General features: G+C 34.8%; 1 protein-coding gene across 1 annotated transcript in view; it reads left to right on the top strand.

The window, feature by feature from the left end:
• Nucleotides 1-16610, top strand: part of LOC124423427 (dipeptidase 1) — a 53389-nt gene that overhangs the window by 32682 nt on the left and 4097 nt on the right. Inside the window, exons 7-10 of the mRNA XM_046961123.1 lie at nt 4405-4581; nt 4681-4765; nt 6302-6377; nt 13721-13856. Of these exons, the coding sequence (XP_046817079.1) occupies nt 4405-4581; nt 4681-4765; nt 6302-6377; nt 13721-13856 (474 nt within the window). The remainder of the gene's footprint in view (nt 1-4404; nt 4582-4680; nt 4766-6301; nt 6378-13720; nt 13857-16610) is intronic.

Genomic DNA, 16610 nt, shown 5'->3' with positions numbered 1-16610 from the left:
TTCATTAAGAAATGTCGGCCACGACGTCTAAAGAAGGACAAACGTGTTTCCATGATCTGCCACGTACCATCTGCTCAACAAGGGTTGCACTGCTTTCCAGTTATTTTCTCGGGATCTGTTTAACGCGCCATATATACGGCAGTGACTTGGTATCTTTGAGGTCGACTACGTGACGAAAAGAAGATACGAGGAGAGAGAGAGAGAGAGAGCAAGAGAGAGCGAGAGAGAGAGAGAGAGAGAGCGAGAAAAGAGGAAGAAGAAACAGAAAAAAAAAACATTTCTAATTTATTTTTTATCGTCTATCTTTCTTACTACTGGTATTACAAGTGATGATTCTTCCTTTACTTTCAAACAACTTCATAAAGATTTGTACGTACGTATACGTAATATAACCAAAAACTTATTCCAATATCCATATTTACATATCTGTATACGTATGTAAGTATATATTATAATAATCTCGTTTAGTTACAAAATCGTAATATCATTTTGTCTTTTTTTATATTCCCCTCTAGAAATTTTAATTTCACTGGTCTACCGAATATCTCTTCAGTGATATTAAACTTTCAAATCTCGACCTCTTTATTAACTTTCACGTGCTTTTTGCTTCTTTTCTCTCTATCTCTCTCTCTCTCTCTCTCTCTCTCTCTCTCTCTCTCTGTTCATTTCTCTCTCTCTTTCCTTTTTTAAATTTCAACCAATAAATTTCAACCGATTCTCGAGAGTGACAAAGTCGTCAATATATCTTCTTTTTCGACGAGAAATAATATCACAGATATCAAGATATAAAGTTCGATTTTAGAAAAAAAGAAAAGAAAAAAAAAAAAAAGAAAAAGGAAGAAAGAAAGAAAGAAATAGAAAATAGAAAAGAAAAATATTATTTCTTAATTAACTAAACGATAAAATGAAATGAAATATATCGTTGAATTTTCATTCTTTCATATAGACGAAAGAAACGGTCTAAAGTGAAACATTTTCTTTTGGGTAAACCAAGCAGAATGAGGATTGAGTTGGGAATATGGCGGTCACAGCTGGCCGATAAGTTTTCCAAAGCGTTCTCGCAGAACTGACCAGACCCCCTTTTGAGACCAGCTGCTGGCTTGCTCCCCGAAAGTTTTCGTCTCTAAATAGGTGCCAAAGTGTTGGTAGTTTCCTAACTGAAGTTGCTTCTCGGTGATAGCAACATCCGGTAGGTATCTAGTAACGATGGGCAGAGAAAGGACAAGTTTCATCTCATTTTGGAAGAACTAAACGATCGTTACTTGCCGCTACTGTCTACTTCGATGTCCGATCAAAATGAAATGAAAGAGATAAGAGATAGACAATAAAAAAAGAAAGCGATAGAGAGAAAGATAGAGAGAAAGATAGAGAGAGAGAGAGAAATAGAGATGAATCCGTTGTACATGACACGATGAGAAATGTTCAATTAAATATCTCGACAAGCCAAAAAAGAAAAATTTAAACAACGAGAAAAAAGAAATCAATCCGATCGCCTTCGGCGTTCGTTGAAACTGCACACTATAAATCTCAACGAAAGACCGAACTTCACTTATTGATAACCACGAATTTTTTCTCAAAATTAATAGCCAAAAAATTTTTCTCATTGTTGATAAACCACAAATTTTACGAATACGTAGCTGCGCTTTTATCATCACGATAATTATCTCACTTTATCGCAGTTTCCATTTACCCGATATTACATAATAGCTGTACTCATTTCACTCGTTTCGTAAGTATGCATTATGCACGATCGCCATAAATGAATGTTACTTTGAAAGTAATCGAGCAATTTGTTTGAAACTGTAAGCAATACTTTCAGCTATGACAGAGAAATTTTCCATAAAATTTGATTAGATTTAGTTAGGTCAATTTCTTTCTGCTATTATCAAAAAATAATATACGCGTGTGGATACGTGTAAAGGGGGAAAAGAAAAAAAAGAAAAAAAAAACATAAAATATCACGATTCATAAAGGATCATAAACGGAATAGAAAAGAAAAAAACCCTCTCCACTTGTAACAAAAGTGGGAAAGTGGAAAGATAAAAAAATAAAAATGAAAAAATAAATAATAAGAAAAGAAAAGGATAAAAAGAAGAAGAAGACTAAAGATGGCATTCTCGCTAAGTCACGTTTTTTGCTTTTTTCTTTTCTTTTTTTTTTTTTTTTTTTTTTTTTATTTCTAAAAGATTTCTCAACGGACATGGTGCTACGAAAAATTTTTTTGTTAAACGATAAAACCAATACCTGTAATAGCAGTCGAAGGTGGCATTCAAAAAAGAGCTCGTGGGAGAGAACGTGAGTTATTCGTCGTTCAGTCGATGGAACGAACTATACGAGGCTCTTTTACGCTCGCTCGCTCGTTCGAGTCACTGCCTTGAGGGTGAATTTTTCCAATAATCTAAAAAAATCTAACTGTCACTGATTCTCATGAGTTCCCATGAGCTCGAGAAAGAAAGAGACAGATAGAGAGATATGAATCGACAATAAATGTTACACCAGTTGGAATATGCAAAAGAATAAAAAGAATTTTTTTTACGATAAGCTTTTTTTTTTTTTTTTTTTTTTTATTGAAAAGACGAAGCACTTCATTTTTTATTCCATACCTACGCCCTTCTTCGAAGAACGATCCTTCTCTTTTATAAGTCACTAGGATAAAAGGGAAAAGAGAGAAAAAAAGAGAGACAGACAGACAGAGAGACAGATAGAGCGAGAGAGAGAGAAAGCGAGAGAGAGAGAGAGAGAGAGAGAGAGAGAGCCAGTGATTATTCGTCCGGATAAAAGATAAACCATCGTCGTCGTTCACGAAGAAACGGGGAGAGGGAGCAAAGGGAATAAAATAAAATTTAGATAAAGGACGACGTAGAGGAGGGAGTCTTCGCAGGAAATAAATCGTTCGAATAAGGGAAGACTGGTTTCCCTTCTCGACTGACTTACTCACATACACATACCAAAATACACACAAAGATAGAAGAGAAGACATGTACCTACTTACATTTTTCCTATCCCTTTCTTTCATCGTGCATCCTCCTCCTCTTGAGTCAACGTCAAGAGCATCGCGTTCTCTCACGCGGCGAGATTTTTCACGTTTTCTCTTTATCCTTCTTTCCAGCTGAAATAGCTTCTCGTCTAAGTCTCTCTCTCTCTCTCTCTCTCTCTCTCTCTCTCTCTTTCTCTCTCTATTTTCCTTTATTTTCTCCTTTTTCTTCGTTTCCGAAAAGAAAAGCGATGTGATGAAAACGAGACTCGCACGAGTCACGTTAACGATGTCTCACCATCGTAGACTTGCCTGACAAAAGAGAAAGAGACAGAGATAGAGTGAAAGACGGACAAATAGACAGACGAATAAGAAATCGCGGAAACTCAATTTGGTTTATCCAAGGAATGGCTTAACAAAACTTTTTCTCTCGTTTAAATGAAAGCTAAGATCTTTTTGAACAACGACCAAGAGAGAACAAATATTCTTTGGAATTCGTTCTACAAGGGAAGTCCCTAATAAAGAAGATCACCTACTGTCGTGAGAAAAGAAAGATTGAGATGTACGACGACGTTTCTTCTTACTTGATTCAATAACAAGATCTTTTTTTTTTTTCCCCTGACGTTTTGACGACGACGAGACACTTCGTCATCGTATCTTTTACCTTCGACGTTTTTTCATCCTCTTATTTCATAAAGAACGATAAACTATAACTTGAAAATATATATCGAAGATGGAACATATCTCATTAATAAACTATCATATATGGTACGCGATAAATAAAAATAAATCAATAATAATATTATTAACAATTAAATGAAACTTTTGTATCGTCTTTGAAGACCGATGTTTCAAGCTCTTCGGTTCTTCTTACAAACCGACGTTCTTTGAATTGTAATCAGTATAGGTGGCCAAACGTTACAAACCATCCGTCTCGTTCTACGTTCAATCTGGCGAGACAGCCAACGCAATAAGTGTCAGTCGGACGTAACGTGTCTCCACTGTCAAACGAATCGATCCAAAGGATTTCACCATCTCACAACTCCATTGTGAACTTTGTTCCATATACGTATACCTTTATCACGCTGCAAGATAAGCTTTCTCTCTCTTGTCCCAAAGTAATAATATCTTCACTATAGGAAATAAAATGTCGGTAGAGCACTATCTTCTTGTAAAAATAAAATCAAGTTGATAAAGCAAAAACGAAATCCTTCTTAGTTCGCTAGCTATCTAACTAATTCGAAAGTTTTCTCAAATCCAAAAGCGATTCGCATTTACCAAACTTTCCAGACTCGAAGAACTCAGAGAGAGAGAGAGAGAGAGAGAGAGAGAGAGAGAGAGAGAGAGAGAGAGAAAGATTTCCCTTTTAATCCACGATAAACGACAAAGAAGGGACTTTTTGAAGGGACTTTTTTCTTGTTAATTTTCAGAGCATCGTTCTCGAGATGAATCGACTGGGGATGATGGTGGATCTATCACACGTTTCTGTACCCACCATGCTGGACGCAATGGCGAGTTCAAGAGCGCCGGTCATTTTTAGCCATAGCAGCGCTCACGCTCTATGCAATTCCTCGCGAAATGTGCCTGATCACGCGCTAAGACATTTGGTAAGATCGATAATTCAATTTTTCTCATAGATTATTCATCTTTTCTTTTTCTAATCCTTCGATTTAATATCTTCTTTTTTTATCTTCTAATCTACTTAGGCGCGGACCGGTGGTATAGTTATGGTATCCTTCTACCCCCCTTTTATAAGCTGCAGCGAGACATCGACTTTGGAGGATGTCGTTGGTAAGCTTTACAAAAGTTATTATTAAAAAATGTATATCTTTATATATGTAAAAAAAAAAAAAAAAAAAAAGAAAAGAAAAAAAAGGAAAAAAAAAGAAAGTTTTTAAAGATAAATAATCCAATGGTAAACACACTTATACTAAATTCGTCCTTTTTTTGATTTCTACACGTCCAGTTCTACATTGGCAACCTTACAATATCAACTCGAACATAGCCGTGCAAGGAATATCAGTGATATTCCCAATAGAAAAGCAAATATCCTGTCGTCCTGAGGTACAGGAGTGAAACGAAAACTCGAGTTGTCTCCCACGAGAGCCACCAATTTTCTTCGCGATATTCCGTGCACACACACCCATACCCACACACATACACACACGCTCTTTGTCTTTCTCTTTCTCTCTCCCTTTTTCTCTATTTGTCTCGCACTATCCGTTTCACATACGTACGAACGTGATAAACTCTCTTTCTTTCTCTCTCTCTCTCTCTCTCTCTCTCTTTGTTTTATCTTTTTCTCTCTGTACAATCTCTCGGAAAGCACACGGAGAAAGTGAGAAGAAGAGCAAAGTGGTGAATTAGAGGGAAAAGGGAAAAAAGTAGAAAGACGATTGAATAACGAGCTCGACGGCCGATAAGAAACTTCTCTTCGTCTCTTTCTCCTATTTTCTAAACGAACGAAAAAACGAACGAGAATAAAATCGGACAGGAGAGATAAACGCGAGCCCGCAGACCAGTGGATACATACGTATATACATCCATTGTATATATACATATATATATATATATATACACATACGTATAGACACGCACGTATACCTTGATACTTATATCGCATTATTCTAATTATTCACTCGCGAGTGGTTGCATAAATCTTTTGATTCACGCGGACAACGTGAGAAGGGCAAAACGAAGTGTAGAAAAGCATTGTTTGCCAAAGGGAACACGAAACTACGATAATACCCGATGCTAGAGAAGGTAATAATTTCAAGAATGCCCGCCTAAAATTTCCATTATAATTATATCAGCATCGCGAAACCTTTCATAATTGATTCTCGCATTTCCGCATTATTATCTTCCGTCTGTTTCTCTTTCAAGCAGCATACAATATCGTCGACACTGGCGGAAAACGTTAATTACTGAGTTTGAACCGTTGTTATCGTAACGATAAGAAGAGCAACGGGCGTTGTAAAATAATTGGACAATGAATCGAATTTCTGAATCGTTAATGTATTTTGCATATGCGTTTTATGTTCGTCATAGGTGTAACTATTGGAAGTGAATCGTATAACTTGATCGTCTTCGTTGATTTAAATATTCTCGATGAATATGAAATTAAAATGAGAATTAATAAAATGAATTTTATCAATTATTATACGGTACCTCGATAAATTAAAAATATTTATCTGTATTTTGATAAATCTTTATAAATTTTACAAACTATCACGTTATATACCATTTACTCTGTAATTAATACATTTATACGTATCTATTTACATATATTTTTCAACCTCTTTCTTTTTCAATTTTGAAATGTTTCAGCGCACATTAACCACATTCGTAAAATCGCCGGTGTGGATCACATTGGAATCGGAGCCGGCTACGACGGCATTAATTTGTAAGTGTTTTCTCATCTATTCTATTCATCGTTCGTACGTCTAAAGAATTAATTAGCGTGGAGAGTAAGAAAAGATAAGCGTTGCATTCCAGCAAATATGCCAAAATGATTGATTATACTTTGGCCAAACTAATTAACGAACCTTACTGAATATATTTTCGTTGTTACCTTAACCAATAATTTTCTTTGAGATACTTGATGAAATATAATTTCATATCATCTATATAAACTATACGTGTTTACATATTTGTCTATAGATAATCAATATACGATTTGTTTCATTGCTTTCTCTTTATCTAACAGCAAATAATATATAACGAAGATAAAATGAAAATGGAGAGAAAGTGAGGGAAATAAATAAAAAAAAAAAAAAAGAAAAAAAAAAGGAAAAAAGAAAAAAAAAAAGGAAAAAAGAAAAAAGAAAAGAAAAGGAAAAAAAAGATGTTCCTCCTCTTTTCTCATAGAAAAACGACGCGTTGATCTTTGCGGATAGAATATCAACATTTCACGACGACACCAAATCCTTACGAAGCATATGTAAAGCTTTCTTCGTAAGACGATTGCTCCTGCAAATACTTGCAAAAATCAACTTAAACGATCTTCGTATATGTATGCATGTATGTATGTATGTATATATGTACATACGTAAATACACAGTTTAATGATCAAACGATAGTTTGAGATTTTGTAAGCGTCGAATACATTTGTCGTACGTTCGCATACTTATCAAATCTTTTCATCGTACATATATATATATACACACGTAACACTGATTATATTGTATGCGAATGCTTTACGATAGTTAAACGTTTTCTTTAATATTCTACAATTTGAAGTTCAATGTTAATTCTCGATAGAAAACTATCCTATAAAGATTATGAGAAAAATCAAAGTAACCATTTTAAATCCTATTATATCTCTTTTCTCAATAAATATCATTTTATCATTTGAATAAGTAAATAATAATGTTTATATGATTTATTACGAATTTAATTTAGTGTGAATTTCTTTTTTTTTTCTTTTTTTTTCTTTTTTTTTTTTTCTCCTTATGAATTTAATTCGCCCATTTGAATTTAAAAGGACCGACGAAAAAAAAGATCCGATCATCGTGAAAAATATAGTTCCCAATTTGTTTCTGCATACTTCTGCATAATAATTAACAAGCGCTCGTAACAAAAATACTATAATACGAATGAATTCAAAAGTATCCTCATAGCTTGATAATCGCTTTAACGGGGATATGATATGTTCGTGAAATAAAAAGAGACAAAGAGAAAAATTATGGATACATGAAATGAGAATCTCTCTCTCTCTCTCTCTCTCTTCCGTTAAAAAAAAAAAAATATTACAGAAAAAGAAAAAAAAAAAAAGAAAAGGGAAAATAACGAAAGAAAAAAAAGAAAAAGAAAAAAGATTTGTAGTAGAATAGGTAATGCCCACGTGTTCTATTATTGCTTTTCGTTGTGTGAAAACGTTGTAATTTCAAATATTTCTATACGCACGGTTTTATTTCGTTCGAGCGACCGACCCAGACATGTTACGAATTTCAATGAGAATCGAAAAGGAAAAGAAAGAGAGCTCATGGAAAAATTTGCGAAATAGAGAAAGAAACAGGGAGGGGTGGGGGGGGGGAAAGTAGGTAGGTAGGTGGAGCGGGCGGGAGATAGGAGGAATAAAACAAAGGGATATAAGGGAAAGAGAAAAGAAAAAGGGGAAGAAAAAAAGAAGAAGAAGAAGAAAAAAAAAAGAAAAAAAAAAAGAGAAAAAGAAGGGTGGGTTATGCCGTACGTGACACTATTTCGTTTCCTTTACCCCATCGTGTTACGACTTATCGTTCCTCGTGTAGTTTGTCAAATCAAGAAGCTCGCACGTTTCTGTTTGTTCACCCTCGAAGCGAGTTAAAAGCAGCGTGTAGCAGTTTTAGAACGGAGAAATCGAACGCGAAAGCGACTGTAGAGGAGAGAATGTGTTGAGTCCTCCGGGCGGTAACGCTTTTTACCCTTTTGTTGTTGCGATAGCTATCGGGATATTCGATTGAAAGGGTACGAAAAATTCGGAAAAACTGAATGACAGGAAAAAAAATAGAGAATGACAAGCTCGAAGAGCAACAAAGTTTGTCGATGTTGTTTTCTATATCGGGACAAGAGTAACAGGAAAGAGGATAGAAATGTAAAAGGGAAAAAGAGAAAAAAAGAAAAAAAGAATGAAGGAAAGACAGAAAAGAAAGAAAAAAAGAAACAAAGAAAGAAAGAAAGGAAGGAAGGAAGGAACGGACGAAGAAAGAGAAGAAAAAGAAAGAGAATAAGGTAGAGAAAAACTAAAATAATATGAAAGTAACGTTGTTTTAACAATGATAAAAATATAATAGAAACGGAAACTCTTATGTTACCCGATAGTATAGTTTTCCGGCTAGATACCGGCTATACTGGTATTCATGATTTTAATATATTTTTTAAACGAATGAACGAACGAGCTTTCGAAAGCTCTATGTAGAACTATCACAAAGGATGTGTACGATGTTAAACGATTATTCTCTCACAGGCCACAGGCGTATAGATAAATTTCACTTTGACGTATTTCACTTTGCATCGTCGAATTTCTATATCTTCTCTACGTAATAAAAAAAAAAAAAAAAAGGAAAAAAGAAAAAAGAATAGAAAAAAAAATTAAAAAAAAAGAAAAATAAAGTACGAGCTGTGTGAACGGAGGGATGCTTCAAAAAGGGTGTCGACCGCGATTGGCTCGGTAGCGACTTTATTGCACGTTATTTACGGTCAATGGGACAAATGTTCCTGTCAAAGATAAAACTGAATATCCGACATGATTTTAAAACACGTATGAAACGTTGCGGTTTTTATTCATTATCGCCATCGCATTAATAATATCTATGTACATCGTTGATATCATTAATGACGTTATCATTGAAAAATTGTTGTTAAAAAAATAATCTCTTTTTATTTAAATCATATTACTATTATTCCATTCTCGTAAGAAAACGTAAGATTGGATATATTCATAAAAATGTATTGTAATACATTTTTAAATAAATCTTATCGAAAAAAAGAAAAAGACAAGAAATCTTTAAAATGATTCTTTTCTCTCTCTCTCTCTCTCTCTCTCTCTCTCTCTCTCTATCTATCTATCTCTCTCTTTTTTTTTTCTTTGAAGTCTTTACGACTCGTAGTTCCGGAGATATCCTCATGTAAATAAAAGATGTTTACATTGATGTACTAACCTATATAATTTCTAAATTCAGAAGGAGCAGCGACCTACATAAGTTCTTGGAATTTATGTCGGTCACGCGACGAAAACCATTTTTTGTCCCTACTACAGAAGCCACTACTACTACTACTACTACTACTACTATTACTATTACTACTACTAACCAACAGGTGTACTACTAACATACGAGAAATATGAATGAAAATATTTCAAAGGCAATATCCTCGCAAGCGAAAGTCATAGAGAGTATAAACAAAGAATTTTTTAAAGAAGAAAGCTCACTCTTTTTTATTCCACTTACGTTTATAAATATTGACATAATAAAAATAATGTCATTCGAATCTATGATTTTATCAACGATTAAATGCAATTTACGAACGAAACGATAATGTATTAAAGAAAAATGAAGAAGAAGAAGAAGAAGGAGGAAAAAATGATAGAAAGGAAGAATAAAGGATACAAGATATGTAAAAAGTTTGAAAAACTTGTTCCACTTTGTAAAGTACTTATCGCTTTATCCACACATTTCCATCTGAATAATGTCAGATTTTATCCTATACGAGCGTTCGAATCGATAATTTTCATACAGTAAGAGACTGACTTTTTCTTTTTTCTTTTTTACGAAACTGAAATTTTCAAAACCGAAGAACATTTTCATTAATCCTATTTTTCTTAATTTACTCTTCGACTCTTTCATCGACATACCCGTATGAACTTTCTAAACTTTGAGACATAAATATCGGATGTCATTGATCTTGAGAAAAGAAGATGAAACGATAACAATCATATAGGACAAAACAGGGACAGAGAGAAAGAGAGAGATAGAGAGAAAAAGAAAGAAAAAGAAGTAGAGGATATTCCGTGCCGAAAATGTGTCCCATGGGAATTTCAATGGAGATTTGTCTACGAGACGAAAACAATACATAGCCTGGCGTTTCTCATCTCCTTTTACACATTTCACGAAAAGAATGGAACTTTAATATCGGTTCTGACGTTTTTCTTCGGTTAAAATGGAACACATGGCGAATAGAAACATTATGAGAATAACGTAGAGTACGTGATTAAACAAGATATATGTGATATATGAATATATATATATATATATATATACATATATATAACACATGCGTTTTGATCAAACACAAAATAAACAAACGAATGTTTTCGATCGATCAATATTTCGATTACGCGATAACGCAACAAGTGCAATGAATCTACTTAATATCTTTTTAAGAAACAAAATTTCATCATTTAAATAACTATTGAAACTATAAAAGCTTCGGGGAAGCATTGAAAGGTTGCATTTAATTATTTCGAGCAACGAAATTGGATCGCCAGGTAGGATGAGAGGGGAAGTAGATGAAGAAGAAGAAGAAGGAAAAAAAAAAAGAAAAAAAAAAAAGGGAAAGAAGAGGAGACGAAAGGAAAAAGACCAAAGGAAAAAAAGCTGGTTTTACGGTGGATAGGTTGGCCAATAAGCTTTTACGTGAAATTAAAATTCATATTACTATACATAGAAAGAAAGTGAAAGAGAGAAAGAGAGAGAGAGAGAGAGAGAGAGAGAGAGAGAGAGAGAGAGAGAAAGAGAGAGAGAGAGAGAGAGAGAGAGAGAAAGAGAGAGAGAGAGAGAGAGGGAACGAAAGGACTTAACCGCATCCTATTCGGCTCGCTTACGTTTAAAACGTGAGTACTTTGGTAGACCCTATGCTAACTCTGATTCGCCACAGTAACTGCAATGATTAGCGTTAATTGCGTCGTTAACCCGCATTTACTCGATGGCCTTTCCATGGCTGACACGTTCCACGCGTTATCGCGAACAAAGCTTCTCAATGGTTACGCGCCAAGAAAATCGTTCTATTTCGACCATGATAATCGATTTTCTTTCTCTCTTATACTTGTTAACTAAATTATTTGAATGAATACAGTTATGTAGTTTGTTTTTTAATTTCATACGATACGAATATCTCTTGTCCCTTTAATTTTATAAATAATACAAAGAAATATCAATTCATTGTTTTTATTACGGAATACAAGAGAGTTTATTTTATCTTTTATATTTTTCTTTCTTCACATATCCAAATATCTGGGATTCAGGATTCTCGAATCCCTGCTTGTTCTTTCAAAATCGACATTTTGATAAGCGACAAAATGCGTTCTTTCAGTTTCAAACGTGTTTTTTTAACTCGACTATCGTTCTCGAATTCATCGAAGTGATAAAAATAAAAAGATAGAGAGAGAGAGAGAGAGAGAGAGAGAGAGAGAGAGAGAGAGAGAGAAAGTGTGCGTGTGTGGTACTGGAATCCAATCCTGTCCTGTTCACAGCTCTTCCTACTTCCCTACCTAACTCACAACCCTCTCTTTCACTCCTTTTTCTCACCGATATCCTGTTCGAATCTTTACTTTTTCCTAACGTAAATCACTGTCAAAAGAACTATTTGCATGGCGCGTGTACGGCACTCGGTATGCCACGAAATAAATCGACAAAAAGGTGGGTTGAATTGGAAATTCGGGAATTGGAACAACGTTTTTCTCTCTTTCTCTTTCTCTCTCTTTCTCTCTCTCTCTCTCTCTCCTCTTTTCTTTCTTTTTATCTATCTCGCTCACGCACGCGTCCCTTGCTTGTTATATATCGAATGACCCACTTTAACTATGACGCGCATAATTCTCCTGGCGCTCGGTTCAAAGCTCTCCTGATCGTTCTTCCTATGCTCTTCGCTCAAATACCATATGAGTCTGGAACTGGTAAAAAGAACAATTTACGATCGTTAGAAGAAAAAAAAAAAAAAAAGAAAAAAAGGAAGGACCTCATAGAAAATGGAAAATATGAAGGAATAGATTAAGAGAGATTGATAGAGAGAGCAAAAAAAAAAAAGAAGAAATTAGAGAAAGAGAGAGAGAAGAAATAGATGAAAAGTTAGGACATTAAATTGTTATTTCGAAATTTGAGAATAGGAAAAGTTGACTATCATGTGGCAGAACCAGTCGATTTACACGGGTACTGCTACTACTACTGCTGCTGCTGCTGCTACTGCTACTGCTGCTACTGCTGCTGCTGCTGCTATCGCTACAGAGCCGCATAACTGCCAGTTTCAGCCACGACACGACGCGCCATGAATAAGTCCCTAACCACTCTTGCCGTTCCGACATTGTCAGCCGGCTGGCTTTCAACGAATCTCTCAAACCCTCGTTTTCGTCGTCACCCCCTACCTCTAACAACGTAACCCTTCGCGGCTGTGACACGCGTAATGAGGAGGATCGAAGCTCACATCGTCCAAGTGACCCTCGTCTCGCCTTTAGACAAGATTCCATGAGTTTTTCCAATTTCGTCTGGTCTCATCTCGTTCTAAGTTATATAGATATATATGTGTGTGTGTATGTGTGTATGTATGTATGTATGTATGTATGTATGTATGTATGTATGTATGTATGTATGTATGTATGTATGTATGTATGTATGTATGTATGTATCAACGTGTCTACATGTAATAGGTATCAAAAGATATTTCATGATTCGATTTGATTCGATTCGATTCGATTCGATTCGATTTTTTTTTCGAAACGAACGTAATTTACAAAAACTTCTCTCATATCTCATGCACTTACATATACTATTTATTTTTGTTTTTCTTTTTTCTTCCTTTTTTTTTTTTTCTTTTCGTTTTTGTTTATCAATTTAATATTTTCACATACTATGTATATATATTTCATTTTAAATCAGAGGTCGGAATCTGACTCGGTTCGTCATAAACAAATGTATAGTACTTGTTCTAGTTCGTTCGTTGGAAAAAATATGCGTTTTGAAACAAGGGCGTGTGCTTATTTCGGTACGCGAAAAAACTACAGAATGAAAATATTGCGAGAAATATTCGGGTGTAACGGCCGAAAAATGAGAGAAGGGAAAAGAAAGAGAAAGAGAGAAATGGTACAAATTATCTTTCTCTCTTATTTCGTTGGTCTTCTTTTTTTCTCGAGAAAAAAAAAATAAAAAAAAAAAAAAAAGAAGAAAACATTCTCATATTCTTCAAAGTCATCAAAATATCACTTGAATGGAATACTTCGTTAAAAGTATATAACAGCTTTAGCCGATCTCATCTGAGCCAATTTCAAACTGTCTGTTCCAGGACACCGGCAGGTCTCGAAGACGTGAGCAAATATCCAGAGTTATTCGCGGAATTGTTAGTGCGCGGATGGTCAGAGAGAGATATCCAGAAACTTGCTGGATTGAATCTCATCCGGGTCTTCAAGGCGGTCGAACAGGTGAGGCATATCTTCCTTCCTTCCTTCCTTCCTTCCTTCCTTCCTTCCTTCCTCTTCTCCTTCCTACTTTATCGAACATCCTTTGACTTTATAATATACCCACTTTAAGTCAATATAGAAAACGCAACTAAAACCAATATCCTTTAACAAGCTATCTCTTTCATCTTCTTTTACATTCTAAAAATTTTCAAATAGACAGGGATAAAGATACATAAGTGTGTAGATGTATATGTATCCGTATATATATATATATATATGTATATGTACATGTATATGTACATGTATATGTATATAGGTAGAGAAAGAAAGAAAAAATGGTTAGCCGAGTCAACCAATATCGGATTTAATAAAGCACACAAATCATGCATCCAAAGTTGCATGAGTGTGCCACGAGGTTACGGAAAGAGGAACGAGAAGGGTTGGTGGAATACGTACAGGCATCGACGATTTTTGCTCTCTTGGAGTACTGCCAATCCTAGAACCAGCTGGCTCGATCCTCCGACCACTCATTCTCCATCCCCCTATGCTCTCAACCTATGTATATCTATACTATATATCTATACTATATATCTATATCTATATACACACATATATATATATATACATAATGTATATATATATTACATATACTATGTCTAAGTTGTGTGTAATACACGACTGTTCTATATATGAAATCGCCAGAACGACGCCCATTTCGAGAGACCCGAAGCACGCTCTGGATGGCTTTAACGAAATTTCAAGCCTACTTTATACACGATGCTTATATGATGATATCGTTCTTTCTTACTCGCTCGATGAACATCTAAGCTTTCATTGAAATTTTAAAGATACTTGTAATAATACATTTACATGTATATATGCCACATGATTGAGAATTTATTAGGAAAAGAAAAAAAGAGAAAGAGAGAGAGAGAGAGAGAGAGAGAGAGAGAGAGAGAGAGAGAGAGAGAGAGAGAGACTATTTATAATTGAGACATCGTTGCGATCGTGTTCACAGACGTTACGGACGCTCGAGCACGCTTGCAGATGACTGTCCTGGAAATTACAACAATAATTTAATTGTGGCGTACGCTGGTAGCCACGAAATTGCGGTTGTAATTTGTCTGGAGCAACGGCCGTTTATTAAATCGGAAGACGAGTGCTATTCCACCTTAACATCGTTTGTCATATTTCACATTTTCCGACGATTAACTCCGAAGGGTGAAATCATTTCATTTTAACGGCGAAAAAGTCAGAGGAAAAGAAAGAGGACGGGACTTATGGATCGGGGTTGTTTCTAACAAATTTTCTTTTAATAACGACTTGAACGTTAAGACGCCCAACGAACGGAAGAACTTTTTTAAGGAGAGATAAACTACGAAGTTCTTTCGTTAACGTCATAAGCAAGGACTTTTTTTTTTTTTTTTTTTTAATTAAATTTTCGAATAAAAATGAATTATAATTTAGCTTCGGAAATTTGGACTCCTATAATTGACGATCACTTTTTTTCCAATCGACACACGCACTCATTCATTCACTCACTCACTCACTCACTCACTCACTCATTCATTCATTCTTTATCTATCCTATCTATTTATCTATTTATATATCTATCTAATTGTTTCTGTAAAAATTTCTTGAAGAACGAGTGGAAGCTACTTCATTACAATCGTCTATTGAATTAGTAATGCATTATCCTCCAAACGTGAAAATGATATATAGTGAGAGAAAGAGAGAAAGAGAAATAAAAAGAAAGAGAAAGAGAGATAGAGAGAGAGAGAGCGAGAGAGAGAGAGAGAAATTCAAAGATGAAGTCTTTGAGTAATTTCAGTTACTACTTCCTCTTTTTCACTTTCATCATACAGGTGAAGAAGATAATGAAAAGACGAAGAAAAGGAAGAAGGGGGAGGAGAAGAAGAACGAGAAGAAGAAGAAAGACGAAGGACTTAAGAGAAGGTGTTCGTTAAGGGCAAAGCGAGAAGCCTCGTAATTGCTGAAATAATAGTCACGCCTATCGCTGCCTGAACAAACTGCTGGCGATTAGGTACCTCTGAAATTCAATTCCGGCATTGCCTTTACGGGAAGAGTTCCTCGACTCCCTCTCCCACACTTAAGAAGTCTTGCCATAGCCCAAGAGAGAATGCAAGTGAAATTTGAAGACACTTTGAGCCTGTTTCGTAAGACCACTTTTCCTTCCCCCTTTCTCGAAAATTTCTCCACGAACGAGTCCTAAAGTACGGCACTAGTACAGTCCTGTATGAAAATGAATCGATTATAAGCACGATCATGCTAACGTACCTATTATGTAAACTGTTCTATTTCTTTGCACGGTTAAGATAATGAAATTTCTATTATTATTTATTGCATTGCAAGATATTGCGAGATAAAAAATTCATATAAAAGAAAAAAAAAAATTTCATATAAAAATTGAACTCTCGATAAGAAGAGAAAGAGAGAGAGAGAAAGAGAGAGAGGTAGAGAGAAAGAAAATTGAATGAAGTAATGATTAATATATGCTCTCTTATTCTTCCTGTTAAATCGTCTCTTTGTATTTGTCAGGGATAAAAAAAAAAAAAAAAAAAAAAAAAAACAGTTTTTCATCCACCGACACATTAATCCTCTTTTGTAATTTCTCGCGGTTCCAGACGTCACAAATGTTTCAAAAAAAAAAAAAAAAAAAAAAAAGAAAAGAAAAGAAAAAAAAAGGAAGGAAGAAAGAAAAAAGAAAGAAAGAGAGGAAAGAAAAAAAGGGAAAAAAGAGAGAAAAAAAGCAGA

The sequence above is a fragment of the Vespa crabro genome, chromosome 4 (assembly GCF_910589235.1).
Source record: "Vespa crabro chromosome 4, iyVesCrab1.2, whole genome shotgun sequence".
Lineage (NCBI taxonomy): Eukaryota > Metazoa > Arthropoda > Insecta > Hymenoptera > Vespidae > Vespa > Vespa crabro.
Note: the sequence above shows the minus strand (reverse complement) of the source record. Positions and strands in the feature narration are given on the sequence as shown.